The following is a 27,118-nucleotide window of genomic DNA, read 5'->3' on the forward strand; positions in this document are numbered from 1 at the left end:
GCGCCGTGCGGGCGGAGCGGCCCCGCCGTGCAGCCATGGAGCGGCTCCGCCGCCTCCTCCTCCTCCTCCTCAGCCCGGCCGTGCTGCTGCTGCTGTTCCTGCTGCTGCTGCCGCCGAGGCCCGCGGTGAGTCCGGGCCCGCCGGGCCGGGGGAGGGCAGGGGCGGCCGGGGCACGGGGAGGGCCGGGGAAGCGGGGCCGGGGGATCCTGCCGGGATTAGCGAAGGGTGGCCGTGGGTGCTGAGCCAACACACCGCCCGGGGCACTGCCGGTACTGCCGAGTGCTCCTGTGTGCGGGGTGAGAGGCTGCTGCCCCGCAGTCTGGTCCTGCCCCACAGCCTGATCCAACCTCATAGCCTGATCAGCCCCACAGCCTGATCCTGTCCCACAGCCTGATCAACCTCACAGCCTGATCCAAACTCACAGCCTGATCCTGCCCCACAGCCTGATCTGCCCCACAGCCTGATCAACCTCACAGCCTGATCAACCTCACATCCTGATCCAAACTCACAGCCTGATCCTGCCCCACAGCCTGATCAACCTCACAGCCTGATCCAACCTCACAGCCTGATCCAACCTCACAGCCTGATCAGCCCCACAGCCTGATCAACCTCACAGCCTGATCAACCCCACAGCCTGATCCAACCTCACAGCCTGATCAACCTCACAGCCTGATCACCCCACAGCCTGATCACCCCACAGCCTGATCAGCCCACAGCCTGATCACCCCACAGCCTGATCCTACCCCACAGCCTGATCAGCCCACAGCCTGATCAGCCCCAGAGCTGTGTACCTACAGTTGTGTCCTACCTTGCCACCAGCTGTGTCCGTATGATATACATGTCCTAACCAGGGCATGTACATTATAATCCTTGAGATGTAAAAGTACAGGTAATTCCCCACAAAGTAGTTGTAAATAGTAGTACAGAGAAACTTGTGAAACAGTAGTACAAAGAAACTTTTAAAAACTGAACCCATGTAGATTGGTATGGGAACCAGGGAGATGCAAGAAGGTCTTTGCTCTGCCTCTTCATAATTAATGGGGCTTGTTTTCTTTCTGAAAAAAATCCCAACGTTGCATATATATTGATAGCCAAATGCAAATGATGGGCTACAGGCCCAGTCATGGCATTTTGGTTGCTCTGTTTCCACAGCAAAGGCAGCAACGTGCATTAAATTTACATGTGGTTGGTTGGGATCCAAACCAGGCCACGGTTTTGAATTCAAAGGTGAAAGACAAAGTGCACGAGTCACTGCCCTACAAAACCTCTTAAGAAATAACCAGGTTGGTTATAAGGTATTGCAATTGGTGGAGCAATAAAAGTGCATGGAATAGGGAAACTGGTGCAAAGCAGATGGAACGCTGAGCAGATTATTTTTACAGAGGTAATAATTTTAACCAGTGTGCTTTCCAGTGGGTGCTGTCTGTTGTGTGTGTACTGAGTTGGAAAGCTTAAGTTCATAAATTCACTTCTGAAAGGTGCTCTTGTTTGCAAGTGCTCCAGATCAGGAGACAATGAAAAAGGCCACCTGGCATTTACTGTTTTCATTGTACTCGAATGTAGCAGAGGAAAGTTTGTGGTTCTGTTCTTTGATGGATTGTTCATTGTTACCTGAAAATACTGGAGTAAGATATGGGGTTGTAGTTCAGGTTAAGCAAAGCTGAAGGCTTTGTTTTTCACCTGGGATATAATAGCTCCACTTCCCCTCCTTTAAAAGTAAAGTAAACACATTAGCAGTGAAGCTGTGTAACATACCTGATGTTGATACTTAGTTAGGAAACTGAAAAAAATTGGATTCGGGCTGTCAACAAAAATTACTTTATCGTACAGTGCTAATGTGTTTGTCTTAGTCTGGACTGTGAGGTTGAACTGAGATCTCTTCATAGTCCTGACAGGTTTGGGCTTCAGATTTTGCTAGGAAAACACTGATTTGCAACTCTGGAAGTTTTAAAACCAGAACTCTATAAGAGCAGTAATAAGTATTTTTAAATACTAAAAATACTTTTCAAATCAAGATATTATTAATAAATTTTGTATAATTTTACTTGCATAGTCACAAAAAAATAAACTCATGCCCTGGTAGAATTCAGCCCTTTTTCCCTCGATTTCTCTCTCCCCTTGGTCTCCCTGCCCTGCCACCTCAACTCAATATCTGATCTCAGGTTCTCCATTTCTATTTCTTTTCTTGGCTCTCTCCCTGCTCTTTTTGCTCTGCCAGCTGTAGATCCTCACTGTGACTTCCAAGTTGAAATCTATTGCCCAACTTCAGTCCTTTTCCAGAACTAGTTTTTGTTTCTATGAACTCAGTCCCAGTCATCTCACCTGTGATTAACCCATTTAACAGTGAAACTATTCTTGTCACTGGAGTAATAAATTTCCATGGAAAAGACTGGAGCACAATCCTTGGTGTTGAGGTAATGTAAAAACACGAGATTGCCTGAAGACTTTGCAGATTGTTTTCTTTGGATTTCCACGGAGAGTGGTGCTGGTGGTGATCTGCTCCTCTGTATTTGCTTTTTTGATCACTATCCTGTTGGTTGCCTGACTTCCACATTATGAGAGGGTGAACTCTCAGATACAGCAGTGAGAAAAGCAGTGGTGCTGTCAGTAAATAACAGCTCCCATCGATATAATCCACAAATGATTCCCAGCTCCCTTTGCATTGAAAAGAACCTTGTTGTGGTGAGCCCTGGACGTTCCAAACCGTGCCTGTTTCTGTTCTAACACGGAGTCAGTGCAACTGGAAAATAACAACCTCTCTGGGATTAAAGTGGCATTTGGAGCACGGGCTGTCCCTCCTGCAGCCGGTGGGACAGGTTTCGGTGCTGGGTTTGTGTGCAGGCAGCGCCTGACACGGGAAAATCCCGACCTCAGCCAGGTGTGTTTTCTTCTGGAGTGTTCTTTATCTCAGCACGAGGTGTTTGCCCAGGGACCTGAGGGGTGTGAAACCCTGGCAAGGTTTACAGAGGACACGTTCAGGCACTGTGTTAACTAACACTGATGTGCTTTATTTGAGTTGCAGCTCTCCTTGGCTGCTCAGAAAAATAGTCTAATAGGGTCTGGGGGTTTTGAGGGTGGGGGATGTAAATTTGTCTTGCACATTTAAAATTAGCATGGACAGCTCTGGCCTGGAGTGTAAATTATGTGCTATGTGTTAATATCTCTGCCCTTGGGTTGCTGTGTTCTTGTGACTGTTGAAATAAGTTTGGGTTTTACAGAGAGAACCAAGGGTGAAAGCTCAGCTGGGCAGCAAAGGACAGTTCGGGTGACCTGCTGTAGCTTCCAGCTTTTCCTATTGCAGTAGGAGTGGGTATATGAATGAGAACCCCCTGAACTGGGTTACAGCCTAATGGCAAATAGCTAATTGGAATTTAGTCTAAGATTAACAGATCTGTAGATGAGAAATAGCTAATTGGAATTTAGTCTAAGATTAACAGATCTGTAGAATCGATTTAGCTTTCCAAAGAAGATAAAATGTATTTTTGTCAGCTTTCTTTCATATATTATCTTCATTATTAGTTACACTGAAAACCTCTCCCCAGTAGTTTTCTGAATTTCACAAAGACTTTCTTCGTGGCCTGGTTTTATTATGCCCAGGGAGTTTTAGGCTTTAGCCTGGCAGTGTAATGAGATAGCTGTCAAAACCAGGGTAATGCATCACAGGCTATCTGGGATGAATATGCCAAGTGCTTGCAGTGTGTGCTAATGTCTAAAAATATTTTGCTTTGCGTCCTTCTTGGTTTGCCAGTTGTGGCTCCAGTAGCATAAATTATGGTGTGGGCCCTTTGTTGTTGGGAGGGAAGTGTCTGGAGCTGTTAATGCTGAAGTTGGTTTAATGGTTTTGAGTTAAGTGCAAATGTACAGCCTGATGAATATCAAGCTAATTATGGAGTGAGGAATGTAGTTTTTTTCCCTTGAGTGATTATATATCTTGTCAATGGTTTGGTTTGGTAAGCCAGGCATTGCCAAAGAAGTTCTGAGGCTGTAAGTTATGGTTAGCACACCATCTATCCTTTATCATCCATCAGCCCAGCACATGAAGTTTGGTGCATGAGTGTTGCTACTTCAGACTCATCAAAGAGAAAGTTCTTTACCTGGCACTGATCTATTCACTGGTGGGCACTGTTATTCCTATGAAATCAGTCCCAGTTCTTGCAGTGAGCACACACCATCCCAGTGTCATTGTGAAGTGTTTTCCTGCTCTTTGTTCATACCGAGGAACCTCTTGTGGTGTCACTCCCCCAGCAAAGCTGGTTTCTGCCTTGCAGAGCTGTGACCTCAAGAACTGAGTGGCCTGGGTTTGTGTCTGCTGCCCCACTGACCTGCCCTGCCAAACTGCTGCCTTTCCCCACGTGAATTAACGGGGGAACTTGGGGCTGTGGGGATCTGGTTTCCTCCAGGGCAATAAAACAATCTGGGGCATTGCTTTGCCAGCCCTTAGAAAAGCTGGTGCTGTGGGGGTGAAGGCAGATGGTATCACCTGGGCACTGAATGCACCACACACACCAGGACTCGTTCTGCTGCTTTCACTGACCTGCCTTGGACTCCACGGGGCCTTCAGAGCTGTTTGGAGTCATTTTGTTCCTCGGCTTTCTAACACATTTTATCTAAAGATAGGGTAGGTCTGGACTGAGGGGGAGGTTCTTATGCAAGGGTTGACGAGTATTTAGAAAGTGCATTTCTATTAGACAGTATCTTTCAATTCTAGCTTAAAAATGTTTTTTTCTGTTTAGTCCCAAATTTTGGGTTGTTATGGATTATTAGCAGTCAGCACTTCAGAGCTTTTAGAGCTTTTGTCAAATTTGAATCCAATGGGAGCTTGAAAATTTGTCTTTTGAATGAAATTATTAAAAATTAATTCTAAAGCGGTCCCCAAGTACTTTCAAAATATTGTAAACCCTTCACTTAACACGGCTGTTGATGTGGAAGATTGTTATGAGTACAGACTGCCAGGACAGTAGAAGCTCTCCCTGAATTCCAAAGAAGGCACTTGTTAAAATAGACCTTTTTGCAGTTTCAGATGAAATGAAAGAAGAACCAAACCAGGTTTTCATTCCGTCTCATTTTCTTTGTTCACTAAATTACTTTTGTGTAGTTGTTTCATGTCCTGACATATTTTTCTTGTATTCAGTTGTTGTATCTTCTCAGAAATAAAATCAGAATATGAAATAAAAATCTCTTGCAAGAATTACAACACAAGAATTGAGACCCCACCCCTGCAGGGAGGGAGGATCAAATCTCTGATACCACTTTGTATAAAGAGTCTGTCTCAGGCCTGACACTGTGATTTTTGTGGGGGAGAATGTTCTTACACACTTCACACAAAAATGAAAACAAGTTTGGCTTGTACATACAGGGTTTTATAATTTCCATAGCTTTTCATAACAGTGCTAATCCCAGGCTTTAATTAAACAATTAATTATAAAGCTTTGTATTGAAAATAAAATCTCTTGAGTATTTGCAACCTTGATACCACATTCTGCACCACTGATAAAAGTCATAAATACAAGCAGGAGAAAGTGTTTTTTTTGTTTCTGGGTGTGGGTGAAACACTTGTAATTATTTCAATAATCTGTTCATTTTTATGGCCATACAATTTGAAAGAATAAACTAACTCCCTAGCCTTCTGCAAGTGACTGCTGCAGATGGTGGTCAGAATAAATGAGTAATATGGCATTGCAATCTGTGACACTCAGGGTGGCACTGACCACATCAGTGTGACTTGGATGGTTGAATATAAGAAACCCTTGAGAAGCAGTAAAAGTTGAACCCAGAGCTCTGGGGGAGGAGAAGGAAAGCCTTGGAAATTGGGGGTATTTTAAAGGAAACGATGCCCACGTGTGGCACAACCTCCCTGTGCCTCGTGCTGCTTTCACTCCCCTTAGACTCCTCGTGCAGGGAGCAGAGCTGAGCCCAGGGCAGGTGCTTTCCCTGGCTTGCTGGACCTCCTGGCCGTGCCAGGGACCATTCCCTTCGGTGCTGCCATCCCAGGACAGGCTCACACCTCCTGTTACCCACGGAGCGGTGTCGGGCACCGTGGGGTGGGAGGCGGCAGTGGTGCTTTTCCCCCACACCAAGGATCTCACTTAAACCAAAGCTTACAAAAGCTGTTGTGATTTCCTGATCTCGGTCATAGCTGAGCACTCTCTGGGTCATTCTGCCCGTGGCTCACTCAGGTGTTCATCTGGTTTTTCAACAGGAACTTGCATGATTGGCTTCGTGCCTTATGGTTTTCTTTCTCTGTAGCTCAGTTTGTGAGTGACTGAGGGAAGTACAGAAGTTTTCCTTCTCAGAAAGCAGAGTGTGCAGAGGAACCCTTGGCACGTTCCTACTTTCTGTTGGGTCCCAAGTCCTACCAACCTTCTCAAATACATCTGGGACACAGTGCAGGCTACTGATGTTCTGAGGAGAGTTTCAGAGCCCACATAGAATTCCAACATTTCTGTAGCCTTGATGCCACAATACATAGATATTCATATGTTAAATCTACACATCTGCAGCAAGTAGCGTTCCATGTGCTGCATGTTCCTGATCTGTGATACCCAACCATCAGCATGGTGGTTATTTCACAGGTTGTTTTTTGTGGAGATGACACACTTTGATCTCTCACTGAGAAGACAGGAAGAGAACCTGCTGTGTGGAGAATATGCTGATTCTGTAAGATAAGAAGATGAAAGATAAAACTTTCTATGAAGAGAAAATGGGCTGGATTTGCTCTATGTTGTATTTTATTTGCAACTAAACTTCAACACTAGTCATTACATTCTGGGTGTCAAATTCCCTGCAATTTAAAGGAACTTCAGTAATTTTAATGTCTTGTTTTCAACAGTTGTATTTTCTTTTTGCCCTTGTTCTTATATCCAGTCGTTGGGCTTGAGAGATACTCTGAGTTCAGTCCTGCTTTGAACATCTTGAGCTGCATATTTTGTAGGGCAGCACGAGAGGAACTGGTACTCACTGTCCCTGTTTGAACAAACACTGCAAAGTTTAATCCCAGTGCAGCTGTAAATATTTTATCTGAGTGCAGATGCCTGGTCAGCCTGCATAATTTAACGATGTCAGGTAGAGAAAAATAAGATACTTCTCCCATTTTCCGCAGTTATTCCTGATCTGTGGCTTTTGGACTGCTGATTTTTCTTTCATTTTTCTGCCCTGTGTGTTTTACAATTGTCTGCTCCAGCTGACTGTGACTGGAAAGAAGCATTTGCAATATTTAGAGGTGCAACCTGAACGTTGGGTAGTTATTCCTGTATTATATTATCCTTCTGGCTTTGTGCCTTACCTGAATTGCACTAAAATGTGTAGTTTTTCAAAGAAAGTTACTCTTCTGTCCATGCATTTTCATTTGGCAATTAAATATTTTGCTTTGCAGTAATTGTAACGTGACCAATTGTTTTGTACCATTTGAATCATTGAAGATGTTGTTAATTAATTATTAAAAGCAAAAAAAGTTATTCAGCCTGTGCACTTAAAAGAAGGGAAGTTGTAGCCCATGTACTGTTTGAGAGTTGTGAGTAAACTCTGTAGTAAATGATTGCATTCAGCAGCTGGGTTTTGTTTTGCAGAACACCAGCTCAGTAACGGTGCCAGAAACGCTGCTGTTTGTCTCAACCCTGGATGGCAGTTTGCATGCTGTGAGCAAGAGGACAGGAGCCATCAAGTGGACTTTAAAAGAAGGTGAGCAGGAGCTGTCCTGATACCCTCAATAGCAGCAATAACAGACAAATTAATTGGTAATTCTGACTGTTGGAGGACCTGGTAAATACTTCCTTTTCTTTCTTAATTTGGCTCTTGTTCCAGCTTTAAGCTCCAGTGTTCCTGGAGTCATGTTCACCTTGGTAATTTCACTTGCAGATGTTTTCCAGGTTTGTGTGTGAGTTTTTTTAGGTTTGTGGGGTTTTTGTTTGTTTGTTTTCCCCCCTCAGGATGTTTAGGCTGTGGTGGTATAATTGGTAGGTAACATCTTTTATGGGAGTGAGTTCAATATAAGCAAGCTTAGAGCAGAATAGATGTGTCAGCTTGTGGAGCTGATGGCACAGGGATTGCTCTGGAATACCCTGCATTCACTGGTCCAGTGCATTTTTCCTATAATACATGTTTAGGAACAGCACAGGTTTTTAAATAAAAGAACTGCACTTGTGTAAAGAAATTTAACATTGCTCAGTGACTGGAAGGGATTTTGTAATTTTAATTATTGAGCAGAGCTGTCCTCAGGAAAAATTTGATAGTTGATACATATTTGGTTTAGTGGGACCTATGACATATGGCAGAGTTGATAGCAGCACTTCCCTTCTGGAAATGAATTAGATAGAAGGTCAAATGCAGGGAGTCACTGATTGCATCATTCTGTCCTCTATTTTTACACCTGCTCTCAGTTTAGCAGGTGAGCTGAAATGGGGGGAAATGGACTGTGCAGGTCTGATGTCTGCAGTACAGACCAGCTGCTGTTTTTTGTGAAGCCACTCCCACTGGAAAGCAAATGCAGCAGCCAAAAAGTTAACTTCTTAAATGAGCAAAGAAGGCTTTTGTAGCTCCTCTTGGAGTAAAAAGGGGGTGAGCAAGTATTTCCTTGAAGGATCCTGGTTAATGGGTGTGATGCTTAGTCCTGGCCCAGAAGGGTATCCCAACTGGCACTGGTTTGCAGCCAGACTTAGTAAGTGGCAAGAGGTGTTTTGAGGAAGAAATGAACACACTTTGGTAACAAGAAGGATCCTTGTCAGAGTGTGTTGCTCAAGGAACTTTCCTTGTTTAAAAAAAAAAAAAAGGTTGCAAAACTCTAGTTGGAACAGTAGAACTGCCAGACTGGATTATCTAGTTTTATAGGACTTCTCTCTGTTGCTAACCATGAATTAATAATCCAATGAATTATTCTGCATCTTCTGTACATGAGGGGTGTTCACTTGATGTTTGGAAAGCACTTATTGCCTGTTACTTTATTTCTGTGCCACAGAGCAACACACAAGGGCCAATGAAAAACACGGTTAGTGGTGGCTGTGGTTGTTCCAGCTTAGCTAAGTGGACATGGAACAAGGGCCTGTACACATAAATTGGTGAATTGATTTTTAATGGGAGTGGTATTTGTTTATTTTTGCAACACTTGCTATGATTCTACATCAGTGAAATGCTTGTAGTGTTGCAGAGAATTATGAGTAGGAAGCTGCCTGCACTGCAGTGTTCTTGCAGGTGCCATTTTACCCTGATTACCAGGAAAATGAGCCATGTGTTGTAGCTCACATGAGGAGCTCTGGAGGTCACCTGAAGTGCTGCATCGGCATCCACCAGGAAGGGAACCTTTTATTACTGCACTTAAGCAGCAAGGTATTTAACAAAGGGCAATTCAGGTACTTTTTTTTTTTCATTGGGGAAAAAAACCCAAGGCACTGTTCATTATCAGGCAGTGCTTAAACAAACATGAAAATCTTGCGGTGTGTGGTTTGTTTTAATTTAGTGCTGAAGCTTATCTTGGGTACACTGAGTAAATGAGCCAGTGCTTATCACCACAATAACTTGTGTTTCCTGCCTTCACTTAGTGCTGGCATGAAAGGTACTTGGGCTACTCCTGCTCCCCAGAAAGCAAGAAATGGGTCACTTGGGCATAGGACTCTCCACTTTAATAATCTGTGTTATTTAAGATTGAATTTGAGATGCTAAAGATGCAGTTGTTTTAGGCTGTTTCTCTGTTCTGAGAGTCACTTCTGGGTGTCCTTCTGTACTGTTTAAAGAGATTAACCAGCTCCTTAAAAGCTTTTCCCTTGAGAACTGATTCAAAGTCTTTGGCCAGAAGAATAAATAATATATACAGATTCGGAGCTAGATTTAGGACCAGCAGAAGTTTAGTTGCGATCTTCATTTCTCTGTAGTAATCAAAAATTGAAGGCCCACAATCAATTTAGAAGGTTTGGATTTCCCATTCCTTACTTATAACCTGTGCACTTCAGTGGGCTCTGTGGTAAGATAGAAAGACTTTATCTATTAATATGCCACATGTAGATTTTAAAAGGGAAAATATCTTTGTAAATAGTTAGCCTAAATATGCGTAAATAATGTGTAAAATTAATGAGGTTTGTCAAAGCAAAACAGCTGTAGGACAGGATGGTATTCAGCAATTTCCAGAGCATAATTTGTACCTCCAACCTCACTTGCTGTAGTTGCATCAGCAGGGAAGGCTGACATGGTTTAAATTGCCCGTTAGCCCAAACTTTATGGTGTGACCTCAGGCCAGGAAACCATTTTCTCCAACTCATTCCAACTCGCTGTTTCAGAGTCTCCCACTTCTCCTTTTCAGTCTCTGGGCACATTACAGTGATGAAAACAGGCAACTTTATCTTGTAGGTTTAAGAATACTCAGATTTTGGTCAAAGGACAAATTTTTATCTTGCAGTGTCTTTGTGAAATACGGAGAAAAGTCAAATGCATTATATTTAGCAGTATGGGTACAGTTTCAGAAGTTGTATAAATGGCTTTTTTCCATATGTGTATGCAAAGTGTGGGTTAGAATGACCTGAAACGTGCTCTGCCCACTCTCAAATGTGTTCTGGCCATGATGCAACCAAAACTGGGTTGGGACATCTGCTGCTGCCAGGTCAAACCCTTCATTCTGGGGAAGTGTAACAGAGCCAAATAATTTACCAAATATCTGGACAGTCATTATGTTACCAGGCTCCTAAGAACTGCTTGTAAATAAACTTTTGGAGTTCTAGAAGAAATCTTTATAATCCAGGATCAGTGTTGTTTTGGCATCTTTGTTTTCTTAGTCTAGAAGGTGGAAAGGTTTTTGGACAGGATTTTGTACCAAAATGCTTCTGCAGGACATTGCAAGAGGTTGGCTTTTCTGCTGCTCCAGGGAGTGGAAGCTTGAGGGAGAGAGAAATGTATTTTTATGACGGGTTTATCATGTTTTCTTTGTAAAGCTTTTGTTCTGATACCGAGTAGTTAGTGCTTTGTTCAGTGGTTATCACCGCTGCTGGTGTTGGAACAGATGGGCTGTTGCAGTGACTTACCTAATTACAGGGAACTGCAGTTCAGGGAAATTTTGAAAGCAGGATGACGTGGTTGCAGTCCCAGCATGTCAACACTTGAGAGGGCAGCAGCTGCAGAGCAGACCAGGCCTCGCTCTCTGACTTTTGCAAGAACTCTGGGTTTGACCCGTTGTGGGTCAGACCCTTTTCCTGCTCTGTATTCAAGCACATGAAAACTGTTGTAAAACCTGGCAGCAATGAATTAAACTCAAGATTCTCTTTTTATCTCAGAGTGGGCTCTTATTTCAAACCAAACTTTACCCCAGGGTTGGAACACATCCCAACCCCACAAAGAGAGCGTGGAGAGCTCCTTGTCTGTCTTCAAAGCATCTCTGCAGAGCTACAACCTGAGTTCAGCATCACACCAGTGTTAAGAGAAGGAGAACATTTGCATCACCCCAGTAGCTAAAAGTGTAGAGAAATGGCTCTCCCAGGCCTGTCTTTCCAGGTGGAAGGTGCTAGTGAGAGAATTCCTTTCACTTCAGCTGATGAACCTTCCCTGGGTTTGTGTTCAGTCCTTGTGAACAGCCCCATGTGTGGAAATCAATCAGATACCAATAAATGCTTCCTGACACAACACTCAGTGCTGCAGGAAACCATCAGAATAATCAGTGTTTTGGTTCCTGTGCTAAAAAAAATTTCTACTGCTTTGTAATAATTCCTATTCTGTTCCATCTCCCTCTTCTTTATCACTGCTCGTAAATCAAATTTCAGCTACTAAGAACACAGGGAAAAGCAGGATTTTTTTTTTTCACTTCTGGTGAAGCACATGATGGTGCTAAAGAGGAGTTCAAGGACTTTGTCATGAGAGTGATGTTTCTGTACAGCTTGGGATTTGCCACAGGGCTTTCCTTCAGGTCATCTGATATCCAGCAGGGCTCCAGAAAAACACACTGCAGGAGTTTGAAGAGACATTCATGGGATTTCTGGCAGTTTTTATGAGAGGAGACATTTGTTGATGAAATTGGAAATTGTTGTAAGTGGGGGTAAAAGATTAATGCAAGTAAATACTGCACATATATATATATGTGTGTGTTCCTTCACTTTTATGGTACTGTGTGGTCAGTAATACTGTGCACAGATTCTCACATCTTTGGGATAATTGGAGCAGAGTGGGGCACTTTTTTTTGGTAGATAAAAATAGATTGCTCAGTTTTAGAAAATTAGGTTACAATAAGTTATTAGCCCCAAATGCTTCAGTGTATTCTGGTTTTTCAGGGTATTTTTGAGGCAGGGAGGGAGCTGCAGGAAAGCACTGGGAACCAGACTCTCCTGCAAATGTCGCGGGCAAACCAACATCAGTTCCTAGAAAACATAATCTGCCTTTTGAAATTTCCTGTGATTGTTCAGGTTTTCCTGAGCATTCTTTGAAAACAAACCCCTGAAACACTGCTGAGTGGGAGGAGCTCCCACTGGTGCTGAGGAGTGGGTTGTGTCACAGCAGGAACGGAGCAGTCAGGGAGCTTGGGGCTGGATTCACATGGTAGCAGTTTTATACTCTAATTCCACATAGCAACTTCACCATTTCACTCAGAGAATAAGCAGTCCTTCTGCTAAAATGAAAAGTTTCTGAAGTTATTCCAACAAGGAACTATTTTCTTGTGTTTTACTGACTAGAAGGTGTTCGAGTGCTCGAGTTCATCCACTTACATGATGGTCAGCAAGTGCTGCTTTCTTACTTTGCTTTTCTTCAGCAACAGAGACTTAGATATCACAAAGCTTGTGGGATACTTGGAGCACACCCTGAGAAATAATTGACATTAAGTTTGGAGTGTGGAGTGTCTCTCCCAACGCATCCTGAAACCACTTTCATCACACAAGGGGTGGAAATGAATTGCTTGATGGAGTTAATGGAATAAAGGTCTGACTAAGCAGCGTGGTCTGTAGAGACACATACAGGGCACTGAGTCACTGCTTTGTTTGAGTGTTAATTGTTCTCAGGGCCTTTGATGTGTGCTTGGGTTCTCAAGGAATTAGATGGAGTTTATTTGGACACCTTGGAGAATGTACCTGGAGTGTCTTGTAGGCTTAAAGAGAAAAAAATGACATCCCTGTAGTTCTGTTTTGAACAAAGCTGCCTCGAGAATGATTGCTTTGTAAAAAGAAATCAGTGGAATAAGGATAATTGTACTGTTATCCCTCATAACTTGCCTCCTGTCTCTGATACTCTGTGCATTCCTTTGGGTGAGTGCTGTTTTCAGCCAGGGATCTGCCTGGGTGGGGGGTTCTTACGTGTTTTCAATCTGTTCTGCAAATATCCCAGATAATGCCCAGAGTCTGTGCCAGTTTCCCAATCAGAGGCTCTCAAAACATCGCTGGTTTTGTCCCTATTTCCCTGCTGTTGCATCATGATCTTTGCATGGAGGCAGAAGGGGTAAAAAAACAGTGTTTGCCTGGTCATCTGTCATCCTCTTGCCCAGGCTTATTCCAGTGTAATGGTTTGATTTTCCCTGTGGGAGTGCAGATACTTTGAGGATTGCATCCTCTGGACTTCTGAGCTACTTTCTGCCAATATGCCCATTTCTCTGGGGAATTGTAGGGTATGTCTTATAAATCAGGGTATTTCTGTCGTGTTGGCATCAGGACTGAAAATCCCACGGCTTTTATGACCTTTTGTTTTTCTGTGTGTGCAGATCCTGTGCTCCAGGTGCCCATCCATGTGGAGGAGTAAGTGTTTCCTTTATCTCCTTTGCTGCTTGTTTGATTCTTCACTGATGCCTTCAAATGTGGTTTAATTTGAACCCAAACAGTCCGTGTTCTACAGAGGTTGCCAACCTTGCAGCAGCCACTTTAAAGAGGTTAAAACCCAAATTTGGGGCTTTAACTTTATGCCTCTGAAGTCAGTGGTGACATCCTTTCTTTTCTGTGGTTTGGTTTTGATCACAGAACCTTAGACATCAGGGTTTGGGTTGGTTTGTGTAGTTTGGGGGAGGGTTGCCTTTATCTCTCAAATTTACTTAGTTCTGGCAACTCTTTTATTGTTTCTTGCCTTCCTTTATGCTTTCTGGGTTATTTTATTTGGTTTGGTTGTAATTCTGTGGCACTTGAAGAGCATATAAATCTCGTTTCAAAGCTTTCACTCAAGTCATTGCCTGCCACATTTGAGCCTTTGAATTTTCTAATGCATCAGTAATCTTAATTATATCAGTTCTGAAGCTGCTTTATATTTTTTAATTCTCATGTTAATAAATGAAATTTTAAAAACTGGATAATAAAAAGCAAAAAACGTGACGTTGGATGAACTTCTGTGTAAAGCCAGCACTGAGCACAGTTACTTTCCTGTTCCACATTTTATCCTTCCCAATTGCTGCTTCAATCCCAGGCCAGCGTTCCTCCCGGACCCCAACGATGGCAGTTTGTACACCCTCGGGGGCAAGAACAGCGAGGGCCTGACTGTGAGTATTTCAGTTCTCTGCTGGGGAGTGCCCCAGTCACCTCCCACCTCTGCAGCATGAAAACAAACACACTGATTGATCAGAGCAGAATGGGATGGTCAGGAAATGATTTCGGCATGAAAATACCAACACCACGTCTTGTCCACTGGTCCAACGTTCCTGTGGCTTGCTAAAATAAAATTGAATGATCTCTGCGTGGTTTGATGGGAAAGGTGGACCCAAAATAACACCAGATGTGTTACTCTCACCCAAATGCTTCATCTTCTAAAGCCTTTGTGCCACCAGAAGGTGCCTTTGAAGATTTAGGAAGCAGCCAGGAGGGCTGAACCTGTCCTAGTCACCAGTCCCTGTAGCCCAGAGCTCCTGGCAAATGTTTGACTTGTGTTTTTAAAACTTTGTGGTGACACTCAGATAAAATGTTTGGCTTCCCACAAGTTTTTTTTTCTCTGGCAGCTGGATGATTTCCCTTCAGACCTTCAGTGTTGTTAAATGTTTTAGTAAATATTTATTTAACCCCCACCCTCAGGACAGGCAGATCAGAACTTGCAATATGATTCCTGGTACCTTTCCTGGGTGAATCCAGGGAGCACAAATCTCTTTGAATCTATTCCTTTATTGTTTGTTTGCTTGTTTTTCCTCCAGAAACTTCCATTTACTATCCCAGAGCTGGTGCAGGCATCTCCCTGTCGCAGTTCTGATGGCATCCTGTACATGGGTGAGCTCACATTTTATCTCCTCTAGGCTGTAAGATGTTCAGTGACTACAGAATGGAGAGAATCCCAGACAGGGAAATAGAAATAGGCTTTATTTTTGGGAGTAATTATGGTTTTTCACAAACCTTCCTGATGATAAAAAAATCTCATTAATGTAGAATTCAATTACTCTTTGAAGATTAAAACCCAACTGCTTTTCCTGAAGGAGAAAATAGCTTTTCTAAGCAGTGAAGAGCCTGTATGGGGTTTTTGGTTTGTTTGTGATGTGACTTCTGCTTAAAGTCTTCTTACAATAATAAATGACATTGACTGCCAGACAATTAGAATTAAATAGAAATCCCATTGCCACACAGTCAGACATCCTCCTTTATCTGAGCCACAGTCACTTCATTTGTGCTACCAATAATAGAATTTTGGCTCACTGCCCTGACTCATTCTGATTGCAGATGGATTTGGGAGGAGAAGAGGAGAAAGAAGGAAAGTTATTACTTATCAGTAAAACATGGGAAGATCAGGATAAATTTAGCATTGTTTTTGTGAGACCTCCTAAAGGCCCAGTTTTAATTCCAGTTCTCCACTTGGTGCCTTTGCAGTAAAGGAGTGAAAAATGTGCATTTGAGGCTTCTAAACATGTGTTGGTGTCTAAGACATTCCTGTGGCTCTGTTAGATTTTATCAGTGGGAAAAGTCATTCAGCCAAGAACTTCCTGCTCTAGATGTTGTATTTGGGGCTTTTTTGGTCAATATTTGGGCTTGGCCAATGATGAATTTAACCCTGACTACGAGAAACCGTTTTATTAAAAACGCTTTATTGGTGCTGAGTTCACGAGGCTGCTAAAGGAAAAACAGGACTGAAAACTGGATGGAAGTGCAGTTTTTCCAGCTGAATGGTAACGTGGCTTAAATGATGATTTCAGGTAAAAAGCAGGATATTTGGTACGTGGTGGACCTCATGACTGGGGAGAAACAGCAGACCTTGACTTCCTCCTTCGCTGAAAGTCTTTGCCCCTCAACATCCCTCCTGTATCTGGGCAGAACAGGTCATGTGCTTTTTTTTCTGGAGCTTCTAAGAAAATCATATTTAAGTTTAGGCTCATAACAAATGACCTTGTGAGCAGTTCAGGTTTACAGGTTGATTTCTTAGGAAAACTTCTGTCAATTATGATTTTAGACTGTACACAGAGGAATTGGTAATAGATAAAGCACATCCACTGGCATTGCAAGTGTGTGACATCACTGTTGGAGTTACTCCAACACCGTGGAGGGGCTGACTGGGAAAAAGGAATAAGTGTTGCAGACTTGTTCTTTAACCCCTCTATCAGTGTGCTCCTTGAGTGGGATAGTGTTGGGAAAATGAAATGAGAGAGCAGCGAGTGTGTGAGGTGCTTGAGGAGTGGCTCAGGTGTGAGGTGAGTGATTCTGTTCTCTCAAAGGTTTTTTTGCTTCACAGACTGTATATTTTTTAACAGAGTACACCATCACCATGTATGACACCAAGAAGAAGGAGCTGCGATGGAATGCCACCTATTTTGACTATGCAGCTACTCTGCCTGATGAAGACATCAAATACAGTAAGAGTTTGATTGCTGTCTCCCCCCTGCACTGGGGTTTTGTGTGCAGGCAAAAATATTCTGATTTTTTCTGAAGGGCAGCTGAGCTTCCATCAGCCCCTCTGACAAAGGCTCTGCTGCTGAGTGTCCTGTGTGCCAGTGGAGCTGCAGCAGCCCAGGAGCTCTCTGTGTTGCAGAGATGTCCCACTTCGTGTCCAACGGGGACGGGCTGGTGGTGACGGTGGACAGCGAGTCCGGGGACGTGCTGTGGATCCAGAACTACGCCTCCCCCGTGGTGGCCTTTTACATCTGGCAGAGGGAGGGGCTGAGGAAGGTCCTGCACACCAACGTGGGCATCGAGACCCTGCGCTACCTGACCTTCATGTCCGGGGAGGTGGGACACATCACCAAGTGGAAATACCCCTTCCCCAAGGAAACGGAGACCAAGAGCAAACTGACGTGAGTGTGGAATCCCCCTGGTTCTCACTGTCCATGTGGCAGTAAAACCTTGTCTACACACAAGTCAGGGGTTGTGCTTCAAGTTGCAACATGGTGAAAAGAACACATAAAATCAGCTCTAGTTCTGCAGCTGCTGTTTCATCCAGAGACCAAACCAAAAAACTTACATAAACTTAGGTTATACACACATAAGTGTATATTCTTATCAGATGTTCTGTGCTGAGTAGTTTCTCATAGTGTGGAACTAAATTGTTTTTCCTAATGTGAAAAAACACAGAAATAGGACATGAGTTATGTCAAATGAGTAAATGCTGTGAGGGATGAACTAACAATGCTTTCATGATTAAAAAAGGCTTCATAGCACAGCAATACTTCCAACAATTTTACAGATCCAGGCTTTTCAGGACACAAACCCTGGTGATTTGGGAAGGTCACACACTTGTTCTGCAGGACTGTGCTGCCCAGGTTTCAGCTGTGGTGGTAAAACAGCCATTTGCCTGTTGCTAACCCTGCCTGTCTCTCCCCAGCCCAACCCTGTACGTGGGGAAATATTCCACCAGCCTGTACGCGTCGCCCTCCATGGTGCACGAGGGGGTCACCGTCGTGGTGAGTTGGGTGGGCTTGGAGAAAGGGTATAATATATAATTTACTATATATAAATATATTAAACAGAAAATAAAGCACTGAAGACTGTACATCTGCAGAAATGCAGGGTTATTGCAGATTGCTATCGAGAAATGCATAGCAAATGCAGTGTGTCCTGAAACAATTCCCTGTGAGCCCTAAGGATGCATGGCCGTGTTTCAGGCATCATTTCAGTGCTGCAGAGCAGTAACTGCAGCTCCTCAGGAGCTGTGCCAGGCAGACTCACAGGAGAGGACCTGGGGTTACCACTCTTGGTGGTTCGTGTTAAAATTGCTGGTTTGTTCACCAAAGTGACTCCCCACAGGCAGGAAACTGCGTCATAGTTTTGTTTTTCTCACTGTGGCTGAAGAGGTAGGAAATACAGATCCTGTTTAGGAAAAAAAATAGGGGGAATAATCTCATCTCCCAGGCAACACGTCCCTGAGGAGGTGCAATGTCCAAGGCTGTGGAAGCAGCTGCTGAGGGCAGAGTGGCCGTGTTTGCTCAGGGTGACGGCGCTGCCGGTAATCTCTGCCTGCCCACCCATTCCACCTCCAGTTTTTTATTTTCTTGCTTATTTAAATAGTGCAAGGTCACAGCAGCAATAACTGTAACCCCAATCTCTCCCCAGCCCAGAGGCAGTGCCATACCCCTGCTGGAGGGGCCAAAAACACAGGGGGTCACCATCGAGGACAAGGGCGAGTGTGTCATCACCCCCAGCACCGACGTGAAGTTCTCGGGGAGGCTGAAGGACAAGCACAAGCTCAACTACTGGAACGACTGGCTCTTGATAGGTGGGGAGGCCCTGCCTGGCCTTAATTACCCAGTTCTAGCCACAGTTTCTAATTTGTCCTCATTTGCATATGAATTAATGTGTTTAAGTATCCACTGGACACTGTTTTTCCCAAGGCTCCTGTGACTCAGTGGCAGGGTGAAGAGGGCTTAGCTCCATGTGTGGAAAGTTGCTGGTTGGTTGTTTGTCCCCTTCCTCAGAGAGGGGCACAGGTTATTTATTATTTACTGTAAATGCTTACTGTTACTTTCATTTTCACCATATGGATCAGATGGTCATGTGTTCCCCATTTTATAAATGGATTAGAACACAGAGGCTGAAGGATATTAAATGTCAGCCTGTCCTGTGCATCCCAAATCCCCAAATTTTGGAATTGACTTTTCATGGTATTTATAATTTTGCTTCCAAAATGAGGAACTGTCTGAAGTTCAGTTTTTAGTGATGCCTAAATGATGTAGGAGCTCTGGGACAGTGTGCAGCTTTCAGCCTCTTTAAGTGCCACCTTTCATGATCCCTTTCCTTGTTAATAGTCTCACTCTGCAGTACAACAGGCACTTCCTTTTGTAAATCAGCTTTATATCTGCTCTTCAGCAAAGATGCTGAAATCAAGGATATCTTTCCTACAAATAGGACAACTTTCTGTTTCAACAAATGTGTTTTATTTGAAGGGCACCATGAAACACCGTTATCTGCCCCTACAAAGATCCTGGAGAAATTCCCAAGCAACTTACCAAAGAGGCCTGAAAATGTGATTCCAGCTGACTCTGAGAAAGCCACTATTGAAGAGGTTTGTGATTATTAATTATATAATAATATATATTATATATATGAGAAGAAGATAATATATAATAATTATATGAGAATAATTATCCTACTGGGGGTAGAAGAATATAAAGGAGTAGAATTTGGGGAAGGACATGGAAAGGAAGCTGCATGGAATTACTCCATATTTTTGGTGTCAGATTTCCATGTCCTTAGCACGCAGAATCACTGGTGTGTGCTGTGTCATTCCTCGTTTCACAGCTAAGACTTTCAGCTGCCTTTTTTTTTCCCCCATGCAAAACTTTGACTTTGGCGGGTTCAGAAATGACTAAAAGCGATGTGGCAGAGAGGCTGGATGTAAATGCCTCGTCACCCACAGAGATACTGAGCTGACAGAGCTTTCTTGGCCTCAGGTCATCGACATCGTGGCAGGTTCCTCCCCAGAAGTGCCTCCTGCTGCCCCACAGGACATGGAGGAGGCTCCTGCCCGGCCCGTCCTGCGCCCCGAGGCTCCGGTGGACTCCATGCTGAAGGACATGGCCACCATCATCCTCAGCACCTTCCTGCTCGTGGGCTGGGTGGCTTTTATCATCACCTACCCCATGGTAATGCTGACCTGGCTTCCTGTGCTTCTGGGTGGTGGGAGGGAGAGTCCATAACGCTGGACAGCCAGGGAATGATACCGGAGTTGGTTCCACACTCCAGGGACTTTCCCTCCTCACACATCTGCAGTGGGGAGCAAAGGCTACAAATCTGACTTAACAGTGATTTCTTTGGGCCAGCTCTGGAGAGCTTTCTCCTTTCATCTACCAGTTGTGGTTCTTGTAGGTGTTACTCTTTTTAGACAAGATCGTAACACCACTGGCTTCACTCCTCCCTTCCTCACCTGAACCACTGTCAGGTTTTCCAGGTTTTGGATCCAAGCCTTTATCCTGGTGGGGTTTAAAGACACTGGTTAACCCAGTAGCAGCTTTTCCCATATTAACCAACCCATGGGATTTCTCAGCTTGGCAATGGAAGTTCAGAATGAAGTTGAATCTGAGGGGCTGGCAGGGCCATGGCAGGAGAGTTTTGCTCCCACCTCTCAGAGGCAGCTCCGCAGTAGCTGTGGGGCTCCCCTGTGTGACCCAGACTCTGCAATCTTCACTGAGGTTCCCTCTCACAGAGTGTCCATCAGCAGCAGCAGAGGCAGCATCAGCTGGAGGAGAAGATCCAGCTCTTGCAGCAGCAGAAGCTGCCCTTTGGTGCCCCCAGTGACGCCCCCCCCGAGGCGGATTTCCTGGACACGTCGTACGGGCGCACGGAGAGCTCAGCCGGCAGCTCCCCAAACCTGTCCCCTCGGGCCTCCAACCACTCTGCCTACTCCAGCCTCTCCACCTCCGACGGCGGGAGCTGCCTCTCCACCGAGCACGAAGAGGGAGGTGAGGCTGACCCAGGGGGGTTTATTGGGGCTGTTTCCCCAGTCTGTGATGATGCACTGAAGTACTTATTGGTGATATTTCGTAGCTCAGCAAATGAAGCATCTTCCTCATCCAGTCTGACCCTCTGCACACCCTGACCCTCTGCAGGATTATTTTCTTTACACAGCCAGCTGAGGGGTTGTGCTGCCCATGGCACTGTGTTCCTGTAACCTGCAGCCATTCCAGGGAGAGGTCCATTTAAATAAAAACACATATTATGATTAACTGGAATCAAGGACTAAGGATTGCACACACTGCCTGCCTTCCTGCCTGGCCTGCCTGTGCACTCACTCATCCTCTGTTCAGGGGAAGTGCTACCAATCCACTTCCATAACTGCCAGTCAGCATTTCCTAAATTCAACATCTGTAAACTTTTAGAAAGAGCTTGGCTGCTGAGAACCACTCATCTCTCACTGCTCTGAGCCATCATCTTTGCAGACCCTCTGTCAGGTGTTGTGTGTTTCTGACTCTTAGTGTTGCATCATTTGGTCAACAGAGTATTTCCCCCCTCAGGGTGAGTGCCAAGGTGCAGATGCTCATTTGCTTTCATCATCTGTGTGTTAAATTTGAACATGAGCAAAGGGACTTTTCCAGACTGGCCCCAAAGGCTGTGCAGTTGTAAAAGGCTGCCTTGCCCCATTCTGAACCAGTCCTTGTTTCTCTTTTCTTGTTCAGATGAAGATGCAAACCGAGTGATGGTTGGCAAGATTTCCTTTAACCCCAAAGATGTACTGGGACATGGAGCTGAAGGGACAATTGTTTACAGGTAGGAGAGAATGTGTGCATCGAACAGACCATTGTTTGCATTAGGCATTTATTTTTTATAAATGTCCTCACATACCTCATGTGAACAGGCATTAAGCTTTTTGCATGTACCTGGAGTATTTTCATGCATTTCTTCAGCAGTAAAAACTTTTACTTTACTTCCCTAAGAAGCGTTTCGTGCCCAGAGGTGCCGATTCCTCTGGCCATGCTTTGTGCGGGGTGTGAAGGGCTGTTGTGGTTTCCCTCTCTGCCTGCAGGGGCACCTTTGACAACCGCGACGTGGCAGTGAAGAGGATCCTCCCCGAGTGCTTCAGCTTCGCGGACCGGGAGGTGCAGCTGCTGCGGGAGTCGGACGAGCACCCGAACGTGATCCGGTACTTCTGCACGGAGCGGGACCGGCAGTTCCAGTACATCGCCCTCGAGCTCTGCGCGGCCACGCTGCAGGAGGTGACACGGCCCACCTGCTCCCTGCAAGGCCTCACTGCCCTCCAGCCTCAGCTGCTCAAGTGCCTGACACGGGGATGTTCCCATTCCTGCCACTGTCACCTCCCTGACAATCCCACATTCCTGGGCCAGGGTGGTTTTAGACCTTTAGGAAGACACCCCTAACCCTGGACTGATTTAAGGACAGACACTGCTGTCTTTGGATTTTTTTTCTAGTCATTCTCCCCCTCCCACCACCCAGACTTTTGAAAACTCTCTGCCCTTGTTTCTGGAGCACAGTGCTCTGCAGAATTCCAGCTCTGAATGACACTTAGAGATCAGCACCTTCAGCCAAAACAAAGCTCTTTTCCCTGTGTTACCAGCTGGCACAATTTACCCAGCTGAACATTTCTGGGGGGGTGAAGTGCACAGATTTACCATTTCTGCAGCTGCTGAGCAGTGTTGGGGCTGACTCTGCCTGTTCTGTGTTGCAGTACGTGGAGCAAAAGGCCTTCAGCCAGCACGGCCTGCAGCCCATCACTGTCCTGCAGCAGACGACGGCGGGGCTGGCCTACCTGCACTCCCTGAGCATCGGTGAGAACCTCCTGGCTGGGCTGCATGAGGGGGACGTTCTCTGAGCTGGGAAAAGAAGAGAAACTGCTCTGGTACTGGTCTGCCCACCTGGCCTAGTGGAAGGTGGCCCTGCCCATGGCAGGGGGGTTGGAACGAGATGGTCTTTAAAGGTCCCTTTAAACCCAAACCATCCTGTGATTCTGTGATTTGATGCCAGCCTTGTCACTGGAACTGCTGCCCTGAAGCACTAAAGCTGGTCCTTACTGTTTGTGCAGGGCACTGCATTTTTTGGAGGGAAGTCCTGTAGAACATGAGGACTAGTGGTGATGGAATAAAAAAGTGACGACAGTCAATTGAAGTCAGCACTTTGGTTTAACAAGGGGTGTTCAGCCCTGTGAAAGGTTCACTGCAATAGGTGCAGATATCATTGGGAGTGCCTGAGTGGTAAATGGGTGTTTGTAACAGTCCACAGGGACCTGAAGCCCCACAACATCCTGATCTCGATGCCCAATGCCCACGGGAAGGTCAAGGCCATGATCTCAGACTTTGGGCTGTGCAAGAAGCTGGCAGTGGGTCGGCACAGCTTCAGCCGCCGCTCGGGCGTGCCGGGCACCGAGGGCTGGATCGCCCCGGAGATGCTGAGTGAGGACTGCAAAGAGAACCCTGTAAGTCCTTCCCCTTCCCCAGGAGCAGCCCAGACCCTGCAATGCACAGGACTTGGGGCCTGGGCCTTCAGGCTGCCTTGCAGCTCAGTGTGCTATTCTGGAAATTTCCTTCTGCAAAATCACCACCCTGTGATGATCAGAGTCTTCGGGGGGAAAAAAAATGTCCTTGCTCTTAAAGGTTGTTTCTTTGCAGACCTACACCGTGGACATCTTCTCAGCTGGCTGTGTCTTCTATTACGTGGTGTCAGAAGGCGGCCACCCCTTCGGCAAGTCCCTGCAGCGACAAGCCAACATCCTGCTGGGAGCCTACAGCCTGGAGGCCCTGGATGCAGGGAGACATGGTAAGGACACTCCACAGGGATCAGGGAACGTCCCACGGTGTAAAATGCCAACAGAAATGAGAGAACTCTGTCCCCCAGGATTTCCAGGCTGATAGCAGTGACAGTTGTACTCCTCAGGTACTCCTGAAGTAAAGGACCTAAAGTTCTCAGTTCTAATACCCAGAGCATCTGTGGGGTACACAGTTTGGAGTCCTGTGAAGTTATTTCCTGTAGTTAAAGGGCAGGAGAAAGCTGCACTGTGATATTCTGAGTCTCTGAGTCAACCCTTGTGCTCTCCTGCTGTTGCCCAGCATGTCTGTGATGGGGCAGGAGGAAGTGGAGACCAAGATGAATTTGTAAAGTACAAAATACCATAAAAGTACAAAACACTACATTTCCTAACAGCCTGAGAGTGTAGGAAAAATAAAATAAGCCAAAAGAAGTAACAAACCTTTTTGCTTGCAGAGGACATAGTTGCTCGTGATTTAATCGAGCAGATGATAAACATGGACCCTCAGAAGCGGCCGTCTGCCAGCTGTGTGCTGAAACACCCCTTCTTCTGGAGCCTGGAGAAACAGCTCCAGTTCTTTCAGGTTTGTGGGGACCTTTTCTCTCCTTTAGTTCTCAGGACTCCTGTAGTCTTGAATTCAGAAGCCACAGCCTTTCTGTGAGGAGTGAAGAGCAAAGCTGTAATAGCTGGGAGTAGCTCCTGAGGAATTGGCTTAGGCACAGAATCAAGGAGGTTGGAAAAGACCTTTGAGATGGAGTCCAACCTTTGACCCAGCACCACCTTGTCTAGGAGGCCAAAAGGTGGAGCTGTCAATGAGGAAGGTCTCCAGCAGGACAGGACTGAGAAGGTGGTTGGGAGGGGTCAGGAACAGCAGTGAATATGCACTAAATCCTGATGGGGGGTGGGAACTGGCTGAGGACCTGAGGTTTCATCTCCTCTGTGCTAAAAAGGCTTTGGCAGTTGGTGAAACAAATCATCTCAAACTTCTGTATCCTATTCCCAAGCACTGTCAAGGAGTGAAGTGAAATTCTAACGTCATTACCAGGACAGGCTGTAATTGGCCAGAAGCAGCAATTTGAAATTGTTGGGAAAAACTCAGAAATAAAACTAGAAATAATGTGACTGTCTCCTGCAGGATGTTAGTGACCGGATAGAGAAGGAATCTTTAGATGGTCCAATAGTCAAGCAATTAGAAAGAGGTGGAAGAGAAGTGGTGAAAATGGACTGGAGAGAGCACATCACTGTTCCTCTTCAGACAGGTAATGGCAGTGTTTCTCTGAGGGGAAGGGAGTTACATGCTGTTCCCAGTGTGCCGGGACAGGATAGTAAGGATAACTCTGTCTCAGTTTTGGCACATGACCTTTACTTGTCACCAGAGTATTTCTTCAAACTCCAGTCCCTGTTTATGTACTGAAACACCCCTCGAGGATCTGCAGTGTGGGGACACACCCCAGCAACCAAAACTGCATCACAACACGAGAAGAAATGGTGTCATTTCTCTTGCAGATCTTCGAAAATTCAGATCCTATAAGGGAGGCTCTGTACGGGACCTTCTGAGGGCCATGAGAAATAAGGTAAAGGACTCCTTTCCCTCACCCCCCTGCTTGGGGCCAGCCTGTGCCTCCCCTCAGTGTAGGCACTGAGCTCCTGCACGACAGAACAGGAGCTTTCCTTGTCCAGGAACACCAACAGCTCTATTTCCAAGAGGCTCCTTGAACACAAGCTGAGCTTTGCCATCTTGTGTTTTCCTCCACAGAAGCACCACTACAGGGAACTGCCTCCCGAGGTGCAGGAGACCCTGGGCTCCATCCCAGAGGACTTTGTGTGCTACTTCACAGCTCGGTTCCCTCGCCTGCTCCTGCACACCTACCAGGCCATGCACATCTGCTGCCAGGAGAGGCTGTTCCAGCATTACTACCCCGAGGACTCTGCAGAGCTCAGCCTGGCAGGAGACACTGTTTGAGAGGACAGGGATGGAGCTTTCTTCTCTGGGACCAACATTCCAAGCACAGGCCTACCTTTAGCAGGGAAAAGTGGGATCAAAGAGCTGAATTCTCTCTCTCTTTGAAGAAACCAAGCTTCCAAAAAGTGCCTTGTCCCTCTGCCTGTGCCGGATCAGGAGGTGGTGGGAGCCCAAGGAGCCAGAGGTCAGGCGATGGACCCTGGGGATGGAGTCATGTACTCCGAGGCAGTGTTCGAGACTGTGGGAGTGGAGAGCAAAACCTGGATAAAACCATCTCCCTGTGCTGTATGTGATTTTGTAACTGATGTGTTTTATTACAAAAAGAAAAAAAATCAAAATACAGTAATTGAAATCATAATTACAAAGGACTGGGAACTGCAAAAGGAGCCCTTTGGTTGTAGCAAATCATCCAAACCTGCCATTGCACTACTGCCCTGTGAGGCATTGGGCACACCAGGGACTGCAGAGGGAATCACCGCTCATTACCCAAAGCCAGTAGGAAAGAACCACTGCTGGTTCATCAGTCCTGCCCTGGAAAATTAATCCCTTGTACTGGAGCAGAGACAACGAAGTTCTAAACAAAACTGACTTGGAAAATCAGTTCAAGGTTTACCTTCTTTGCAAACAAGCCTCACTTTGATATCAACCAGTATTCACAGAAGAGCTTGACCAGCCCTCGACTCCAGTCACAGGATCAGAAGAGCTCTGCCCAGGGAAGGGCAGGGAGCAGAGCTGGGAGCTGCTCGTGGGTCAGCAGCTGTCCCTCAGCCACAGGAAAACACTGCCACGATGGAGCCAGGGGTGAGAGAGTCCTGAGCAGGAGGAGCTGAAGAGGAAACAAGGAGAGCTGTGAGGAGCAGAGGAACCAGGGCAGTGCTGAGGGGGTGCCGTGGAACTGTCCGGGCTGGTGACTCCCTGCCTGGCAGCCTGGGGGTGGAAGGATGCAGGATTTCTTGTCACTGGCTGTGACAGCATCGTGTGTGCAAAGGACGAAGAAATGCTGAGTTCTGTGATGGAACTGGGATGTTCTTTTACTGTGTATTTATTTAAGGTATTTATATTTATTTAATTTTTACTACAAAGTGGGGTGGAATCCAAGTGGTACAGGTATGAAACATGCCAGATCAGTCTTAATCGGGTTTGTGTTTGTATTTAATCACCTGTTAACAACTGGAGGAGGAAAGTGATACTGCATCTTTCAATGGAACTAATTAATTAGAAATTACAGAGTGGGAATTTGTATGACTGTGCCATTGTGTCTTAAAATAATAAATTATTGCCAGTAATATGTATGATTGGGTGCATACAGCTACTTTACAGGAAGTTTTTTTCCTATTTTTACAATGTATGAGAGCAATTTACCTAAGATGCCAAACTGTGCAGGTTACATGTTTCTAAAGCTTGAAAAAATAATGGTAATTTTACCTAAGAAGATTCAAAGCCTATTTCATATTTTTGTACTTCTCATGTAAAGTTCTTTTATAAATTACTAAATAAAGACTTGTACTCAGATGAAAACCCCCCAGCTCTCAGTGTGTCTGGGATCTGCTGCCAGGACTGGGGCTGGGGCAGCGAGCAGGGAAGAGGCTCCTGCCCGAGCAGCCCTGTCCTGGCTCCCTGGGAAAG

The 27,118-nt window shown here is 45.4% G+C and overlaps 1 protein-coding gene across 3 annotated transcripts; it reads left to right on the forward strand.

Annotated features, from left to right (window-relative positions):
* On the forward strand, positions 1-27,010 carry ERN1 (endoplasmic reticulum to nucleus signaling 1). Of its 3 annotated transcripts, none has more exons than XM_050319602.1 (22): positions 1-125; positions 7,566-7,677; positions 13,652-13,685; positions 14,329-14,413; positions 15,056-15,128; positions 16,043-16,165; positions 16,595-16,696; positions 16,873-17,134; positions 17,662-17,740; positions 18,390-18,552; positions 19,220-19,338; positions 19,727-19,918; positions 20,479-20,734; positions 21,449-21,539; positions 21,796-21,985; positions 22,456-22,555; positions 23,000-23,199; positions 23,393-23,540; positions 23,985-24,112; positions 24,665-24,788; positions 25,036-25,103; positions 25,286-27,010. In XM_050319602.1, the coding sequence occupies exons 1-22, from the start codon at positions 36-38 to the stop codon at positions 25,490-25,492; spliced, it is 2,946 nt and encodes a 981-aa protein (XP_050175559.1). In that variant the 5' UTR covers positions 1-35; the 3' UTR covers positions 25,493-27,010. The 3 variants fall into 3 exon arrangements, with proteins under 3 accessions (XP_050175559.1, XP_050175560.1, XP_050175561.1); XM_050319603.1 differs by having other exon boundaries at positions 14,341-14,413; XM_050319604.1 differs by lacking the exons at positions 1-125; positions 7,566-7,677; positions 13,652-13,685; positions 14,329-14,413; positions 15,056-15,128 and having other exon boundaries at positions 16,044-16,165; positions 16,576-16,696.
* Positions 27,011-27,118: the final 108 nt, after the last annotated feature.

The sequence above is a fragment of the Myiozetetes cayanensis genome, unplaced genomic scaffold (genome assembly GCF_022539395.1).
Source record: "Myiozetetes cayanensis isolate MyiCay16 unplaced genomic scaffold, myiCay2020 scf22, whole genome shotgun sequence".
In the NCBI taxonomy this organism is placed as follows: domain Eukaryota; kingdom Metazoa; phylum Chordata; class Aves; order Passeriformes; family Tyrannidae; genus Myiozetetes; species Myiozetetes cayanensis.

Coding starts and splice junctions, on each gene's coding strand:
- ERN1 (XM_050319602.1), top strand. CDS start 36: ATGGAGCGGCTCCGCCGCCTCCTCCTCCTCCTCCTCAGCCCGGCCGTG. Junction 126..7,565: donor TGCTGCCGCCGAGGCCCGCG/GTGAGTCCGGGC, acceptor TTTGTTTTGCAG/AACACCAGCTCAGTAACGGT. Junction 23,541..23,984: donor CCTGGATGCAGGGAGACATG/GTAAGGACACTC, acceptor TTTTGCTTGCAG/AGGACATAGTTGCTCGTGAT.